Here is a 15,556-nt window from a genome sequence, read left to right on the forward strand (position 1 = left end):
TAATGACTTCAGTGTCATTAAAAGGAAGGATTAAAAGAATTTTAGTCAGTGTTTCTCAACCAGGCGTGATTCCCACCCCCAGGGGACAGTGAGCTACCTGAACATGTGGCTGACTGTCACAGCTGGGAGGCGCTACTGGTATCCGGTGGGTCTACAGACCGAGGAAACTGCAGAACCTTCTACAACACACAGGACAGCCCCTACAGCAAAGGACCACCTGGCCCCACACGTCAATAGCGAGAGGCCCTTTGTGCAAAAATCTCACCACCAACGGTAACAACAATATCCTGGTCATACTGCCTATTAACCAAGTGGCCTTAAACAGGTTCCTCCACCTTTCTGTGCCTCTGATTCCTGGTCTGTGAAATGGGAATAAAAATAGCAGATGCCTCACAGACCCCCTGTACACGTATGTGTTTTGCAAATGCCTGTCACCAAGGACATGTGCCACAAAGTCACATCAATTCAAGGGAAGGCTGGTAAAGCGCTGGGGCTCCAGGATAGGGAGGGCTGGGTCACGTATTCCCATCCTGCTAGCCTTCCGTCCCCTGAAAGAACCGACACTGGTCTGAAGGCTTGGGAGAGCTACCACCGTTTCGGTATCCAGCACAGAGCCACTTGGAGGACGATCTAAATACACGAATGAGCAAGCACAGGAATGAAAGCCGCTTCCCCCGTTAGCACCCATTGCTCGGGAGGGAATGGGGCATCCACCCTGCTAGTCCGTTCTCATCCTGGGCCCTGGGTGCTTATCTTGGCCTCGCCTTCCTTCCATCTCAGGCCTGGGAACCCAGCTCCCCCCACCTCCCCCCGCCCCCTGCCCAGGGACCCACCGGAAGCCAGAGGGCCGAAAACAGCCCCAAACAGGATGGCCACCACTGAGTCTCAAAGCTTGGTTCCTTATAGGTCTGGCTTCTTAAGAGGTGATTTTTTTCTTTCTCTCTCTCTCTCTCTCTCTCTCTCTCTCTCTCTGTGGCAAAACTGCCATCAAGAAGGTTTGAAGAAAAAAATAAACTGACGGCAATGGAAATTTTAATACTAGAAAAATGTCAAGAAAGCAAACACAGGTTTCAATGAGACATTAGGGCTGACAGCTCATGGAAAAAGGCTTGAAACTATCAAAACACGAAAACCCCCCTTGCTAAGGGAGCACATGCACCTGCTGTGAAACTCATCAAATTCAAAACAGGCCTCAGTGGACAGGTTTTGTGCTCAAGTCAAAAGGCGGGCCACAGTGAGGGTCTCCAAGGGCCCTGGGGAGATGGGGGCCCGGGGGACAAGGGAGCTGTGACCTGGCCTGAGGCTGACCACTGGGCTCATGAGTGGACCCTGGGGGTGGACACAGCTTGAGGGGAGGAAGGTGGATGTGACAGGTCTGTACTCCACAAAGTCCACAATCTCAAGGACCACGCCTGAGCCTTGAAGGTTGTGTGGCCCCGGGCACTTATCCACCTTTTCTGAGCCTGGCTGCCTCCTTGTGGAATGGCGATCATCACCCACCTCCCTTGGGGTTTCTGGGTCAGTGAGACCCTCTATGGGAGCCTGCCTCGAAACCAGAAAGGGAAGCTCAGACAATTCCCATTCACTCCTTCCCAGATGGTCAGGGCCCAGCACACAGTAAGTGCTCAATCAGTGTTTATGGAGTGCTGATGAAGACCTTGCCCTGCCTGGAAAGGGCTGCACAGGGGAGAAAAGGTACTTGGGGCACAGATGGCTGGGACCCCTCCCCCACAACACACACACCAGGTGAGAGCTGGAAATAGGTCAGGGGTTCCGAAAGGCGGCCTGCAAAAGTTGGCCCGGAAGCTGGGCAGGGATCAGAGAGTAAGGGCCAGGGAGGGCTTCAGAACAACCTAGAATTCAGAAAGCCCTGAGATTCCTGGTGAGGAAAAAGGCCCCCAACACTGGCCGGTCTGTCAGTCAGCAGTCCCCCCGCTGCACAGCCCCACCCACCACGCACTCCACACAGCACCAACAGGCCCACCTCGATGGATCCACACGCCCGCCCTCCGAAGTCCCACTGTTTCTTTTACAGGTGAGGAAACGGAGACACAGGAATTAAGAAACTCACCCGAGGCCATGTAGCTGGTAAGTGGTAGACCCAGGATCCCAGCCCCATCAGCCTGCCCTACAGACCACTATGCCCCTTGCTGCCAGCAGGAGAGGGGAGAAAGGAAGGCGTAGGGAGGCTAGGAAGGAGGGGAAGGCATTCAGGAATGCCTCTCCGAGAGGCACCGTGGAGGAAAGAACGAAAGACGAGGTGGATCTTAAAGCTTCCTGCCAGCCCTCTGGGAGGACCGTGAGGCACAGGCCGTGCAGTCCCCACCCGCATCACATTCCTGTTACAGATGAGGCTGCGGACAGAGGGAGCCCCAAACCCAGGGCCCAGAGCTGCTGTGTCCGTGCGGCCCGAGCAGCCCCTCTGGACACGTGGACACTTACCCACAGGCTCCAGCGTGGGCCGGAAGGTCTGGGCAGGGTAGCACAGGTGGAGCTCTGAAAGGACAGCAGAGTTGGCTGGAGGTGCCAGCCTCAGGGAGCCTCAGGGGGCAGGGCAGGGCCCCAGCCAGACTAGTGCAGGGCGCCTGGCCCTTTCCAAGGCCCCCAGGACACATCTACTCACTCTGCCGAATCCACTTCCTGCAGGCCCTCCAGTGGCACAGGAGGAAGGAGATGGAGACCAAGACCACCACCAGGATCATGACCATCCAGAAGAGCACAGGTCCTGGAACACAGAGGCGGCCCTGCACTCTCCGCCCTGATGCGGGGAGCGGGGGGGTGCCGAGGTCTCCACCATCGCAGTGTGCCAGGGGCCCTGCTGCAACCACATGGGACGGCCCTCACGAGCCCAGACTATGTTCTCCTTCTCCTGGGACACATGCCATGGAGGCTGGCAGGACCAGGTCCTTCCCTGAGAGGGGACTGAAACCCAGACCCTGTATCTCCCTGGCACCAGGCCCTTATCGACCTGCCCTCCCTCACCTGGCTCTAGGGAGCCCATCGGGGGAGTTGAGTAGTTGACAGAAGAGCAAACCATTTTTAGACAGTGAGAAATTGAGGAGTCACAGAGCCAGAGTGAAGGAACTGAGGTCCAAAAGGTTACGGTCTAGGGGCGCCTGGGTGGCTTAGTCAGTTGAGCATCTGACTTTGGCTTAGGTCATGGTCTCATGGTTCGTGGGAGTGAGCCCCGCATCAGGCTGTCTGCTGTCAGCACAGAGCCTGCTTCGGATCTTCTGCCCAACTCTCTCTGCCCCTCCCCTGCTTGTAGGCTCGCACTCCCTTTCTCTCCCTCTCTCTCTCAAAAATAAACATTTAAAAACAACAACAACGACAACAAAGAAGTCACAGTCTCAGTGGCCGTGGAGGAGGGCACACGCCATGTGCGTCCCGCGACAGCCTGTGGCACTTCCGGTGTGGCCAGAGTCAGGGCGGGGGCGGGCAGAGTAGCGAGGCGGGTGACATGGGGAGTCTGGGAGGACTCCCAGCTACCCTCCAGATGGGAAGCTCCATGAGAACATAAACATGCTCAGCAAGCGTTCCCTGAATATCACGTAGGCACCGCTACCATCTCCATTTTTACAAACGAGGGAAACTGAGGCTTGCGAAGATTAAGTAACTCCCTTAAATGGCAAAGGGTGACAGCAGAATCATGGCTTGGGCCAGGCCAGGGTGGCTCCAGCGCCTACACGCTTAACCGCTAGCTAAGTATATACTTTTTTACAACTTAGTACTTAAAATGCTCCTTTTATCCTTTGTCCCTTATGAAGATCGCATACCTAGTTACTGATTTTTAAGTCCAGTTTCAGATGTTAAAAAGTAGCATGCGCCATATGTGTGCTTTTCAAACTTTAATGTGCATAGGGATCTCCGGGGGCCATGTTCAAGTGCAGAGTCTGGGTCAGTGGGGCTGGGGTGGAGCCCACAATTTGCTCTTCTAACAAGCTGCTGAAACTGCAAGTCCAGGACGGGCGCTTTGAGGACGGCTGGCTGGAGAACTGCCGCCCCCTCGTGTTTGGCATGAGAACTGCAAGCCCTAAATTGAAGCGCGCTTGGAATGTCTGTCTAGAAGGAGCCCTGTCCGTCCGTACTGGACTAGCTGCATGTATTCCAACGCTTGCTGCCCTGCGTGCCACACGGCGTTACAATTTTACAGGTGAGAAAACCGAGGTTCAAAGGAATTAAGCAACTAGTCGAGGTCATGTATCCATTCACCAAATACGTTTAATCGTCTCTCGTGTTTCTTCTTCTTTTTAATAATAAGTTTTATTTAAGTGAACTAACTCTGCATCCAACGTGGGGCTCCAACTCATGACCCTGAGATCAAGAGTTGTATGCTCTACCAACTGAGCTAACCAGGTACAAACATTTTCTGAGTAGCAATTACAGGCCATGGGGATGAAGCTGTGAACACAGTCCCTGCTCACAAGAACTGACGAACGATCGCTAGCTAGTGACCGAGCCGCAGGCCCAGCTCAAGAAGCCAGAAACCTGGGGTCCACCTTGGGCTCCCCCACCCAATGGATGCTGCTGCCCAGGAAGAAACCTCCCTCCTCCTGGCCTCCTGGGAGGCAGACCCTCCTTTCTGGGGGGTGATCATTACCTGAAACCAGAATGGGCTTTCCCGTGGAGGAGAAAGAGATAGGGGAGCTCGTTGATGTGAAGGTGTCTCCCCAGGTGTGGGTGTTGCCCCCTCCATGCTCCTTACTGCCTTGGGGGTCTGCTGCGGAGACCGGAGAGGCCGTGGCGCTGCCAGGAGAGAAGCCAGAGGTGAGACTGACGACTGAGACGGAAAAAGGGAAGTGTGTACACAGGAGCCATTCCCAGCCACCCCAGGACAGAAATGGGCACACATCCCCCAAGATGACCTGTGAGCTCGGCACACACATCCAGCCCAGGCCCCACCTCCAACCCCAGCCCAGCTTCCCCCAAAAGGGACCAGGGAGTCACCTGGTGGGCGCCTTGCTGTCCTCTGGGTTGGTGCTGCACTCGGGGTGGGCTTCTAGGGGAGGCGGCGGCTCATGGGTGGCATCCCTCTCAGCTGTACCTGCAGGGAGTGGTCGCAGAATCGGTGTCAAGGAGCCTTACCCAGCAGGACTGGTAACTTCCAGGGAAGCGACACGGTGAGGCGGGAACGACACTGCAGCCAGGCAGACCCAGGTCAGTGTTCTGGCCCTGTCTCCTTCCTTCTCTCCCTCCTTCCTTCCCTCCATGCAACAACTCTTTACTGAGCACCTACTGTGTACCAGGGACCGTGTTGCAGCCTGGGACGTAGCAGTGCACAAAACGGATCCCTACCGTCAGGGGCTCGCAGGCTGGTGGGGCTCACAGACACGATGCAGGTGTCACACGAAGGCACATGGGCTCCCTTTAATGGGAGACTCAACCTCATCTGACCAGGAAGGCTTCCCTCGGGAGGCTGTTGCTGGGATGTGTGTATGGGTAGGGCCATCTAAGCAGAGGAAATTGAAAGTGGGGTGGCTCATAGGTGGGGGAAGGAAGAGAGCGAGCGCATGGGGGAGGCTGGTGTGCAGCCGCATTAAAACATGTACACGACTGTTGTACATGATCATTCATAGCTGTGTTCTTCATCATAGCCAGAAGAGTGGACACAACCCAAATGCCCATCAACTGGTAAACGGGTAAATAAAATGTATATCAGTACCACAATATTGTGTGGACATAAGAGGAACAAAAGCACTAATACATGTGACAGCCTGAATGAACCCCAAAAGTATTAGTCTGAGTGAAAGAACCCCGATAGAGAACACATATTCTGGAAATGTCTAGATAAGGCTTATCTAGAGGGACAGAGAGTAGATCAGTGCTTGTCCAAGCTGGGGAGGGACATGGGGATTGACCACTAAAGGCGTGAGGTCTCTTAGATCGTGGTGATGGTTTTGCAACTTCGTAAATTTCTTTACGATCATTGAATTATACTCACCTAAAACCAGCAGATCTTGTGGTATGTAAAGTATACTGCAATACAGCTGTTCTTAAAAAGTGGGGCTTTTTCAGGGCGCCTGGGGTTCAGTCGGTTAAGCATCCGACTCTTGATTTCAGCTCAGGTCATAATCTCACAGTTTGTGAGTTGGAGCCCCTGGTTGGGCTATGTGCTGACAGCACGGAGCCTGCCTGGGATTCTCTCTCTCTCTCTCTCTCTCTCTCTCTCTCTCTCTCTCTGCCCCTCCCCCACTCTCTAGCTTTCTCTCAATAAATCAATAAATTTTTTAAAAAATTGTGTCTTTCTCCCCAAAGCAACGATTTAATTAGCGATATAGGATGGGATCCGTGTGGTAGGTTGAATCAAGGGTCCACTCCTCGGGTGGAGGAGGGGTCTGTGTTTCTGCCTCACCAACGCCATGCGACTCTGACGGTCAGGGGAGCAGGACGGAAGTAAGAGAGTGCCTGTTTCCAGCCTGGGCATTTCTGCACTTCCACCGCTGCCATAAGGAGATGGTGCTCTGGGCAGGGAGGGGCCCCCGCTGGTCCCAGAAGTATAAGAAACGCTGGAAACAAACCCATGCCAAACCAATAAGCCCAGGCAAGTCAGCAGAGTGCCCAGCTGACCCACGGAGGAGCAGGAGCTGAACACTAAAACGTCAACGTTGTTTGTCAGCCGCTATTCCTGCAGCTAGAGCTAGCTGAGACGGTCTGGTTCGTGTCTCAAAAGATCAAAGTGAAAAGGCTGCTCCTTATCTCCAGCCAACTGTGGTCACATAGGAAGGTGGCTTGGTGGCTCTAGGTCTTCTGACTTTATTTAAAAGAGAAACCTGGGGGCGCCTGGGGTGGCTCAGTCGGTTAAGCATCTGACTCTTGATTTCAGCTCAGATCACGATCTCACAGTTTGTGAGTCCGAGCCCCATGTCAGGCTCTGCACTGACAGTGAGGAGCCTGCTTGAGATTCTCTCCCTCTCTCTCTGTCCCTCCCCTGTTTACCTTCGCTCACTCTTTTATATAAATAACGGATAAATACATATAAATGAATAAATTTAAATACTATCCCCTGATATTTAAATGTAGCCTCAATTTTTAAAGTCTTTCTTTTGAAATCAACTTCATTAAGGTATAATTTATATAGAAGAAAATGACCTCTAAGTGTACAGTTTGATGAGTTTTGAAGAATGTATACATCCATGTAACTCTAACTCCATTTAAGATCTACAACATTCCCATTGTTCCAGAAAGTGCCCTAGTGCCTTTCTGCCATAAATCCTCCCCTCACATTCAGGCAACCACTGGTCTGCTTTATGTCACTGTAGATTGGTTTGCCTGTTCTAGAATTGCACAGGATGGAATCAGGCAGTATGTACTTTCTGGCGTCTGGCTTCTTTCACTCAGCATAATATTTCTGAGATTCATTAATGTTGCACAGAGCAACATGTTCCATGGAACAATGTTCCATTGTAGAGATGTACCACCATTTACCTACTCATTCACCAGCTGATGGACATTTGGGTTGTTTCCAGTTTGAAGCTATTATAAATAAGGTAGCTCTGAATGTTCTCGTACAAGTCTTTGTGAGGACATAGAATTTCATTCCTGTTGAGTACCTTGGAGGGGGAAGGTTGTGTCACTTTGCTGACCAGACAGAATGTCTTTAAGGACCATTCAGAGATGATCTCCTCTGATCTGACCCAGCCACCTCTTTTTTACAGATGGAGAGAATCATAGAGCCAGAGCTAGAGCCAGAAGGCAGGGCTCCTTAGTCCCAGCCCAGAGCACACCTCCTGCCTTGGGAATGAGCACTTTCTTACAAGTTTATAATTAACTGCTTTTGTAGGGCTAAAAAAACTGGCCCACATTTGAAGCTGATCACTATCCCTCTTCACCCCCATGTTCCTGGTGACAGCACCCCTCCTCTGATGGGGTACAAAGCAAATCCCCCACCCACATTCATTTCCCTTCTAAAAAGCTCTCGTGATGCCTCTCAGATTTTTCCTGAAATACCTTGAAGAGAAAGTGAAGCAAGGATTAATTTCCTTTTTGGATTAGTAGGGTCCTGAGGAACTCTTCTCTTTTGGAGGTCTCCAAATAGATGCTATGTCTTTCCACATGGCCACCAGACTATTACCTGAATTAGCTGAAGCCTGGAGGCTTTAGCCTATGAGGAACATGATGCAATTTGTTATTATAATTTCTATTTATTTGTAAATCAGTATTTGAATTACATTTAAGACGTCATTGGTTTCAATAAGAGTTGACTTTGAGAGGATTGGAGAAGTTCTTGTGTTCAAATATACCACTTATGGATACACGCAGGTAGCACCATGAGCAGAGAGCCCTCTGGCGTCTCTCTAAGGCAGCCTCAGTCTGAGCTCCCACTGGAATACATGCTGGAATCCAGCCATAGAACTTCTCTAAGTGGAGAAGATGGACCCAGTGGTCTTTGGATGTTTCTCAACCTCTCTATGTGTACCATACCTTCCTCTTTCCTCCCTGGGTTAGTGACCCTCCCCTTTTCTTCCTTCTTTCAATCTGGAGGTAAACAGAAGGTATTGTTTAGCCACTACTTTGTCTGTGTTCTCTGGTAAGGGCCCACTGAAAGAGAAAAAAAAAAAAAAAAAGAACCTACCTACTCTTTGTCCCAATTTAGAACTAAAAAGGATATTATTTACCAGATTGAAATATTTCTCTTTAAATCCAAACACCTGATCCTTGGGCCATTTGAAGGAGAATGGTCTTAGCATCAAGATAAAATGGATTATCTTTTTGTATATCCAACAAGTGCTTTAAGTCAGATGAAATTTTCATCTTCATATTCGGAGTGTAAATTTCTTGTCAGCTTTCTATTTTCCCTGGAGTTTTAAATTGCCTTTCTTTTTCTTGTTGATAAAAGAATAATGTGCCTTCACCATATCAAGTTTTTCAAAGGTACTACGCATAAAGTTCACTGCAATTCTTTCATTCCTGCAGACAAGACAATTCACTGGAGCCCTCTTTCATTTTCCCCCTCTTATCTGGTTCAATTGGTCTGCAACACAGCTATCATTCTGGGACTTCCCTTTCTTGCTCCCCTGGGACAGAGTCACTGTTTTCTAGATTCATGGATTTTTGTTTCTTGTCCTTCATTTAGCTGGATTATGTCTTCAAGTAACTTTCTAAAAGAGGACACGAGGGAAAAATCTTTCTACCCTTTTATGTCTGAAATGTTTTTGTTCTGCTCTCAAACTTAATTGTATCTTAACTGAAAATTCTAGGTTCAGAACTAAGAAGGAGCTGATGTGGTCTGGTGGAGAGTACTCTGGGCTAAAACTCAGGATCCTTGTGTTCCAGCTCTAGCTCTGGCCTTATGATTCTCTCCATCTGTAAAACTAGGTTGTGAGATCAGATCACAGGTGGTGGCAGGTTCTGAATTGACCCTTAAAGACATTCTGTGTGGCCAGCACAGTGACCCAGTCATCCCTCTCCTGGGTATTTACTCATGAGAGACAAAAATACATATTCACACAGAGTTGTACAAGAATGTTTGTAAGTGCTGTATTCATAATAGCTCCAAACTGGAGGGTTGCCTGGGTGGCTCAGTTGGTTAAGCATCTGACTCTTGATCTTGGTTCAGGTCATGATCTCATGTTTTGTGGGTTCTAGCCCCACGTCAGGCTCTGTGTCTATAGCCTGCTTGGGATTTTCTCTCTGCACCCCTCCCTCCTTCTCTCTCTCTCTCTCTCTCTCTCTCTCTCTCTCTCTCTCCCAAAAATAAATAAATAAAATTTAAAAAATAGCTCCAAACTGGAAATAATCCAAATGTCTGTCAACTAGTGAATGAATAAATAAATACATCTATTATGTCTAGGTGTGGGTAATCTTCATTCATCCTGCTTTACTCTTGGTAAGTCCTTTCAGTCTGAAACCTTGTATTTTTCAGGTCAAGTATGCAAGGAAAGTTGGGGCACCGCTGTGGGTACAAGGCCCGGAGCACACAGTGACCAAGTCAAGAGGGCCATGAGAAATGGGAATGCAGAAGACCTAAGACTTGGGGTTGGGAGTGCACCGAGGGAATTATGGCACTTCTGCTGACATGAGGCCTGGGATGTACCAGTGTCCCCACTGGAAGGGCCATGCCAAGGTGGTCACCAGACCTAGGCTGGGGCTATGAGGTTGCAAGGGACCGTCGACTCTGGGAGCATGACTGGAACCAGATGACCCCACCCATGCGCCCTGCTGAGAGAGTGTGCAGCAAGAGCAAGAAAAAGTAAATGCAGCCAAGAAAAGCCTCCTTCTTCCTGCAGCGGCTCCCCAGCACCCTCTACAGGCAAAGCTTAACATCACGTTCACAAGGAGAAATGCGCAGAGTCCAGCCCTCTACTGCACAGCAGGAGCTGAGGGTGCAATGAGAGTTGAGAGAACACCATTGGTAACAGGCACACTTTCTAAAAGCCTTTTTTTTTGGTCCTCTATTTTCTTACTATTTCTTTTTCATTGCGTTCTGTTCTCGCTTTATGGATGTAACAACTTGAATTTTTCTGTGGACACTAGTTTACTTATTTATTTATATTAAGTTTATTTCTTTTGAGAGAGTGAGTGGGGGAGGGGCAGAGAGAGAGAGAGAGAGCAAGAGAAGGAAAGAGAGAGAATCCCAAGCAGGCTCCACGCTGTCAGCACAGAGCCTGACGCAGGGCTCTATCCCATGAACCTCTGGATCATGACCTGAGCAGAGATCAAGAGACACTCAACCGACTGAGCCACCCAGGCGCCCCCTGTGGACACTAATTTAAATTTTTATTTATTTATTTTTTTAATTAATTTTTTTTTTAACGTTTATTTGTTTTTGAGACAGAGAGAGACACAGCATGAACGGGGGAGGGTCAGAGAGAGAGGGAGACACAGAATCTGAAACAGGCTCCAGGCTCTGAGCAGTCAGCACAGAGCCCGACGCGGGGCTTGAACTCACATACCGCGAGATCGTGACCTGAGCCGATGTCAGACGCTTAACCGACTGAGCCACCCAGGCACCCCAAATTTAAATTTTTAAACTTCTATTGCTATTCCTGAAGCAATTCCTATCGCTCCATCTATAGTAAATGTTTCTGTCAATGTATCTTGCTATTCTCTTTCATGCTGCTGGTTTTCCTTACCAGTCTGGATATCTTTACTGCTCACTCATATTTACTTAAAAAGAACTACACTGAGGGGCTCCTGGGTGGCTCAGTTGGTTGAGCTTCTAACTTCAGCTCAGGTCATGATCTCGCAGTTCTTGAGTTTGAGCCCCATGTCGGGCTCTGTGGTGACAGCTCAGGGCCTGGGGCCTGCTTTGGAGCCTGTGTCTCCCTCTCTCTGCCCCTCCCCCACTTGTGCTCTGCCTCTCGCCCTCTGTCTCTGAAAAATAAATTTAAAAAATAATAATAAATAATAATAATAAAAAGAACAATGCTGAATATTCCAGCATGTCCTTTTCAAAGTGGGTCTCTTCCCTGAGTTGGAGATCCACCCAGGAACTCTGGGCCCATGGGGGGAGTGCAGGCTGGCAGTTTTCACTCCAGGGTGACTCGGCAGGGGTAGCCAATCGACAGGGCGTACTCCCAAATACACAACCAAAGAGGGCTTTACAAGGGTGGCAGTACCCCACCAGCAGCCCTATGTTTCCCTAGATACTCCTTCAGTATCTTTAGCCAAAAAGTTGACAATTTTCACCAGAGGATGAAAACTCAGGTACCGTCTGTTCAGACTGGTCAGTGTCCGTGGCAGGCCACTGTTACAAGCTTTAATTTTTATTTTCAAGATGAAGTTGCAACCCTCTGTACCTCTCAATTCTCCATCTCACTCGCATCCCATCCTTCCTTTTACTTGCCTGCTCTGAGCGCAGAGCTTCTGTGGGGTCTTCAGAGCAAGTTACCTCTCACATTTCCTGCAGCACTGAATCCTGGGGTGAGCTTTCCTCCCCCTGGTTTCATCCATCACCACCCTTCCCTCTGTTTTCTACCTTCTAGAAATTTGCTGAGATCTCATGTACTGATTAACCGTGTTTTGGGTTTTTCCCCCTCCATCAAGAATTTATAATTTTCTGGCAAATGTCTACCATCTTTTATTTTTCCTTTTCTCTTTTTTCTTTCTTCTTCTTCTTCTTTTTTTTTTTAAGTAAGCTCTACACCGAACCTGGGGCTTGAACCCACAACCCTGAGATCATGAGCACCATGCTCTACTGAACGAGACAGCCCAGGTGCCCCAAACGTCTACCATCTGAGTTGGAACCATCTTCAAAAATTTCATTTATCTGTCTTGAGTCATGAAACAGCCTTTTAAAAACGAGTCAAAATTTTACAAACCCAACACCTTCAGAAGGAAGAATTTTAAAACATATTATCAGAATCTCTTACCAAAATGCCAAACCTAGACTTTTTCTTAAGTTTATTTATGTTTTGAAGTGCCTGGGCGGCTCAGTCGGTCAAGCATCCGACTCCTGGTTTCTGCTCAGGTTATGACCTCACAGTTCACGAGACTAAATCGAGCCTTGCGTTGGGCCCTGAGCTGACAGTACAGAGTCTGCTTGGGATTCTCTCTCTCCCTCTCTCCCTCTCTTCCACCCCCCCCCCAAATACATAAACATTTTTTAAAGTTGATTTATTTATCTTTTAGTAATCTCTACACCCAACTCAGGGCCTGAACTCACAACCCCGAGATCAAGAGTCACATACTCTTCCAACTCAGCCAGCCAGGTGCCCCCAAATCCAGATTTTACTCCACTTACTGGATCTAGCTATTAAAAGAAAAACCAAAGCCCAAACCTGACCTAGTTAACAGCTAGGGTTGAAGGTCATTTGCCCAGCCGGGGGTAGGGAAAAGTACAGCTATAGGGGCACAGACCTCAGCCCCTTGGCTGGGGGTACAGACTGCTTACCCTGGGGTTTGGTGGCCATGCCTGGTGGGCAGACGGGGCGGGTGACACAGTGGGCACAGGAGTTGGTGACTGGTGTGACACAGAACATGCCAGGTCGACATTCGCAGACACAAGAGGAGTTCCAGGTACAGGGTGTCTTCTCCACCAGGTCATCTAAGGGATACAGAAGGGTCACGGGGAAGGATCTGGGATGGCAAGGGCAGGGGCTCCAGAGAACCCAGGAGGGCAGAGAATTCCTTTGTCCAGAAGCAAATGCTCATATGACTCTTCCATTGAGCGGATCTCTTGGCATGCTCAAAATAGTTATGCTAAGTGAAAGAAGGCAGGAAAAAAGAGTACATACTATGTGATTATGTTTATGAAAAATGCTAGAAAATGCAAACTCTTCCACAGTAACAGAAAGCAGAATGGTGACCTGGGAATGGATGCGGGGTGAACAGTGGTGGGAGGGATGATAACAAGCACAAGGAAACTTTCTGGGGGGATGGAGAGTTCATTTACCTCGACTGTAGTGATGGTTTCACCACTGCGTGCATATGTCAAAACGTATCAAATGGCACAGTTTAGACATCGCATTGCATTGCCTGTCAATCATACCTCAATAGAGCTGTTAAAAGAAAATAATCTAGAGGACAGGGTGAGTGGGCGTGCACATAGGTGGACCCACACTGGCCACGCCTTGATCATTCTTTAAAACTGGGGAATATTCCATAACCGTTCCTGACTCTTTCTGCTTCTCAACAGGTCTGACATTTTCAATGACAGAAAGGGGTTTTCCCCCAAAATTAAAATATTAGAGGTTTTGTGAACAGAAAACACATAATAATGCATTTACATATGTTCAGAAATAGTTTGTGTGCTCTACATGGGTGAAAATAGAATTATGGCGTTATTAGATTAGACAAATATGACTTGGTCATTAAGGGCTTTTCTCAGTCAGCAGGATACTGAAAAGACCTCTAATGATAAAGGACCTCACACTTTCTCCCTGAAACCTCCAGAGAGAGTGGGAAGCAGAGAGGCTCTGGAGAATTTGTGTGGAGGGCAAGAGTGAGCTCAGCAGTGAGAGAGGTGAGACAGGACAGTAATAGCTATCATCATGATTATAGCTATTAATACCTTTGAGTGCCTGTGAAGCAGCATTAATACAATCGAGGTTAGGGGGGAAGTACTCTTAGCACTCTGCTCAGATTAACCTGGTTTAACCTATTTAATTCCTGCAACAGCTCTCTGGGAGAGTACTATTATTATACCCATTTTACAGATGAGGAAACTGAGGCACAAGAAATTAAGAAACGTGCTTGTGTTAAAGAGTGGAAAGGGGTGGAGCCAAGATTTGAACCCAGCCACTTGAGCTCCAGAGTCTGTGCTCTTAGCCCCTGCATTGCACCCACTGCTTTGCAGGGCTTCATCCTTAGAGCTAAAGGAATTCTCAGACCCACAGCCACCTCCTGCTTCTCTATCTGACATGGTGGCTATGACAGGTTACATTTGTCCAAAATGGCCAGAGCAATATTTTGGCCCCATCTGCTCGTCTATGCCTCTGCCACTTAGCCATCAAGAAGCTTGATTTCTTTTCCTTCCAATGACTCAGTGTGATTTGCGACTGCCTCAACAGGTAGAAACCGGCAGAAGTTACGACGTGTGATTTCTGAGGTAACGTCAACAAAAGGGATATGGCTTGTGCCCACCCCTCCCCCTCCCTTGGAGTCCAGCCACCAGGGCTTGAGGAAGCCCAGAGTCAGCCATATACAGGCCAACACAGAGAGCATCGAGGCCCCAGCCTGCGGTTGGCATCAAACCCGGACCCATGAATGAAAATGCTTCCAGATGATTCCAACCTCCAGCCTTCACACTTTCCAGTGGAAACCCCAGACCTCGTGTAGCGAAGAACAGCTGTCCCCAGAGTGCCCTGTCTGAATTCTGAGAGAATTCACGAGTACAAAGAATGGTTTGTTTATTACCACAAGCTTTGACAAAACTTGCTATGTAGCCTCATAACTAGAACAGTGGCCCCTGGTGACCACAAACAGTGTTCTTTCCTCTTCAGGCCTCCCTGGACTTCAGGCTGCGTTGTTGTGTGAAAGAAACTTTGGACAAGGAGACATAATCACACATTCCTCGGGTCCTGGGCAGCTTCCCCTGCCCTCTGTGGCCCTCACAGACGTCATGGGGCAGCTGGTATTGCCGTAAGTGAGCTGACCGTCTACACAGCAGGCACCCAGCAAGTGCCCGTCCAGAGCATGTGCTAAGGGACTGCGCAAGGAATGACCACAACTGAGAACCTCAAAGTTCAAACTCTAGCTCTGGCTCTCACAAGGATGTGTGGCCTTTGTAACGCCTCAGTTCCCAAAGCCTCAGTTTTCTCTTCTGTAAAACGGGGATATTTGTAATCCATGCACCATAAGGTAGCTACCAAAAATAATGAGACAAGTTTAGAACAGGTAGGTTATGACAAATGCTTCCTTGCAGGAGTGAGCAAATGGAAGCTCTCTGAAAAGGGATCACTGCCATTAAAACCCTATAATCACAACTGGACTCAGAAAATCTAACTGCTCAAAAATGCTAGAATGGTGAGCTAGGCTCCTGAGGACTCACCAGTCCCAGAACAAACTCAAGGTTTTCCATCCCAGATTCTCGGCCAAGACCCCCTGCACCCAGAGGGAGCCCCAGGAGGGGAGAACGCGGCCCTTACCTCGAGCACAGCTCACACAGGCCGTGCAG

At 49.0% G+C, this 15,556-nt stretch overlaps 1 protein-coding gene across 1 annotated transcript in view; it reads right to left on the minus strand.

The window, feature by feature from the left end:
• TNFRSF8 (TNF receptor superfamily member 8) overlaps positions 1–15,556 on the minus strand; it is a 62,941-nt gene that overhangs the window by 13,189 nt on the left and 34,196 nt on the right. Inside the window, exons 9-14 of the mRNA XM_049618923.1 lie at positions 15,528–15,555; positions 12,833–12,985; positions 4,948–5,044; positions 4,601–4,746; positions 2,624–2,725; positions 2,443–2,496 (exon numbers count right to left, since the gene is read on the minus strand). Coding sequence (XP_049474880.1) covers positions 2,443–2,496; positions 2,624–2,725; positions 4,601–4,746; positions 4,948–5,044; positions 12,833–12,985; positions 15,528–15,555 — 580 coding nt within the window. The remainder of the gene's footprint in view (positions 1–2,442; positions 2,497–2,623; positions 2,726–4,600; positions 4,747–4,947; positions 5,045–12,832; positions 12,986–15,527; position 15,556) is intronic.

This window comes from Panthera uncia (assembly GCF_023721935.1).
Source record: "Panthera uncia isolate 11264 chromosome C1 unlocalized genomic scaffold, Puncia_PCG_1.0 HiC_scaffold_4, whole genome shotgun sequence".
Lineage (NCBI taxonomy): Eukaryota > Metazoa > Chordata > Mammalia > Carnivora > Felidae > Panthera > Panthera uncia.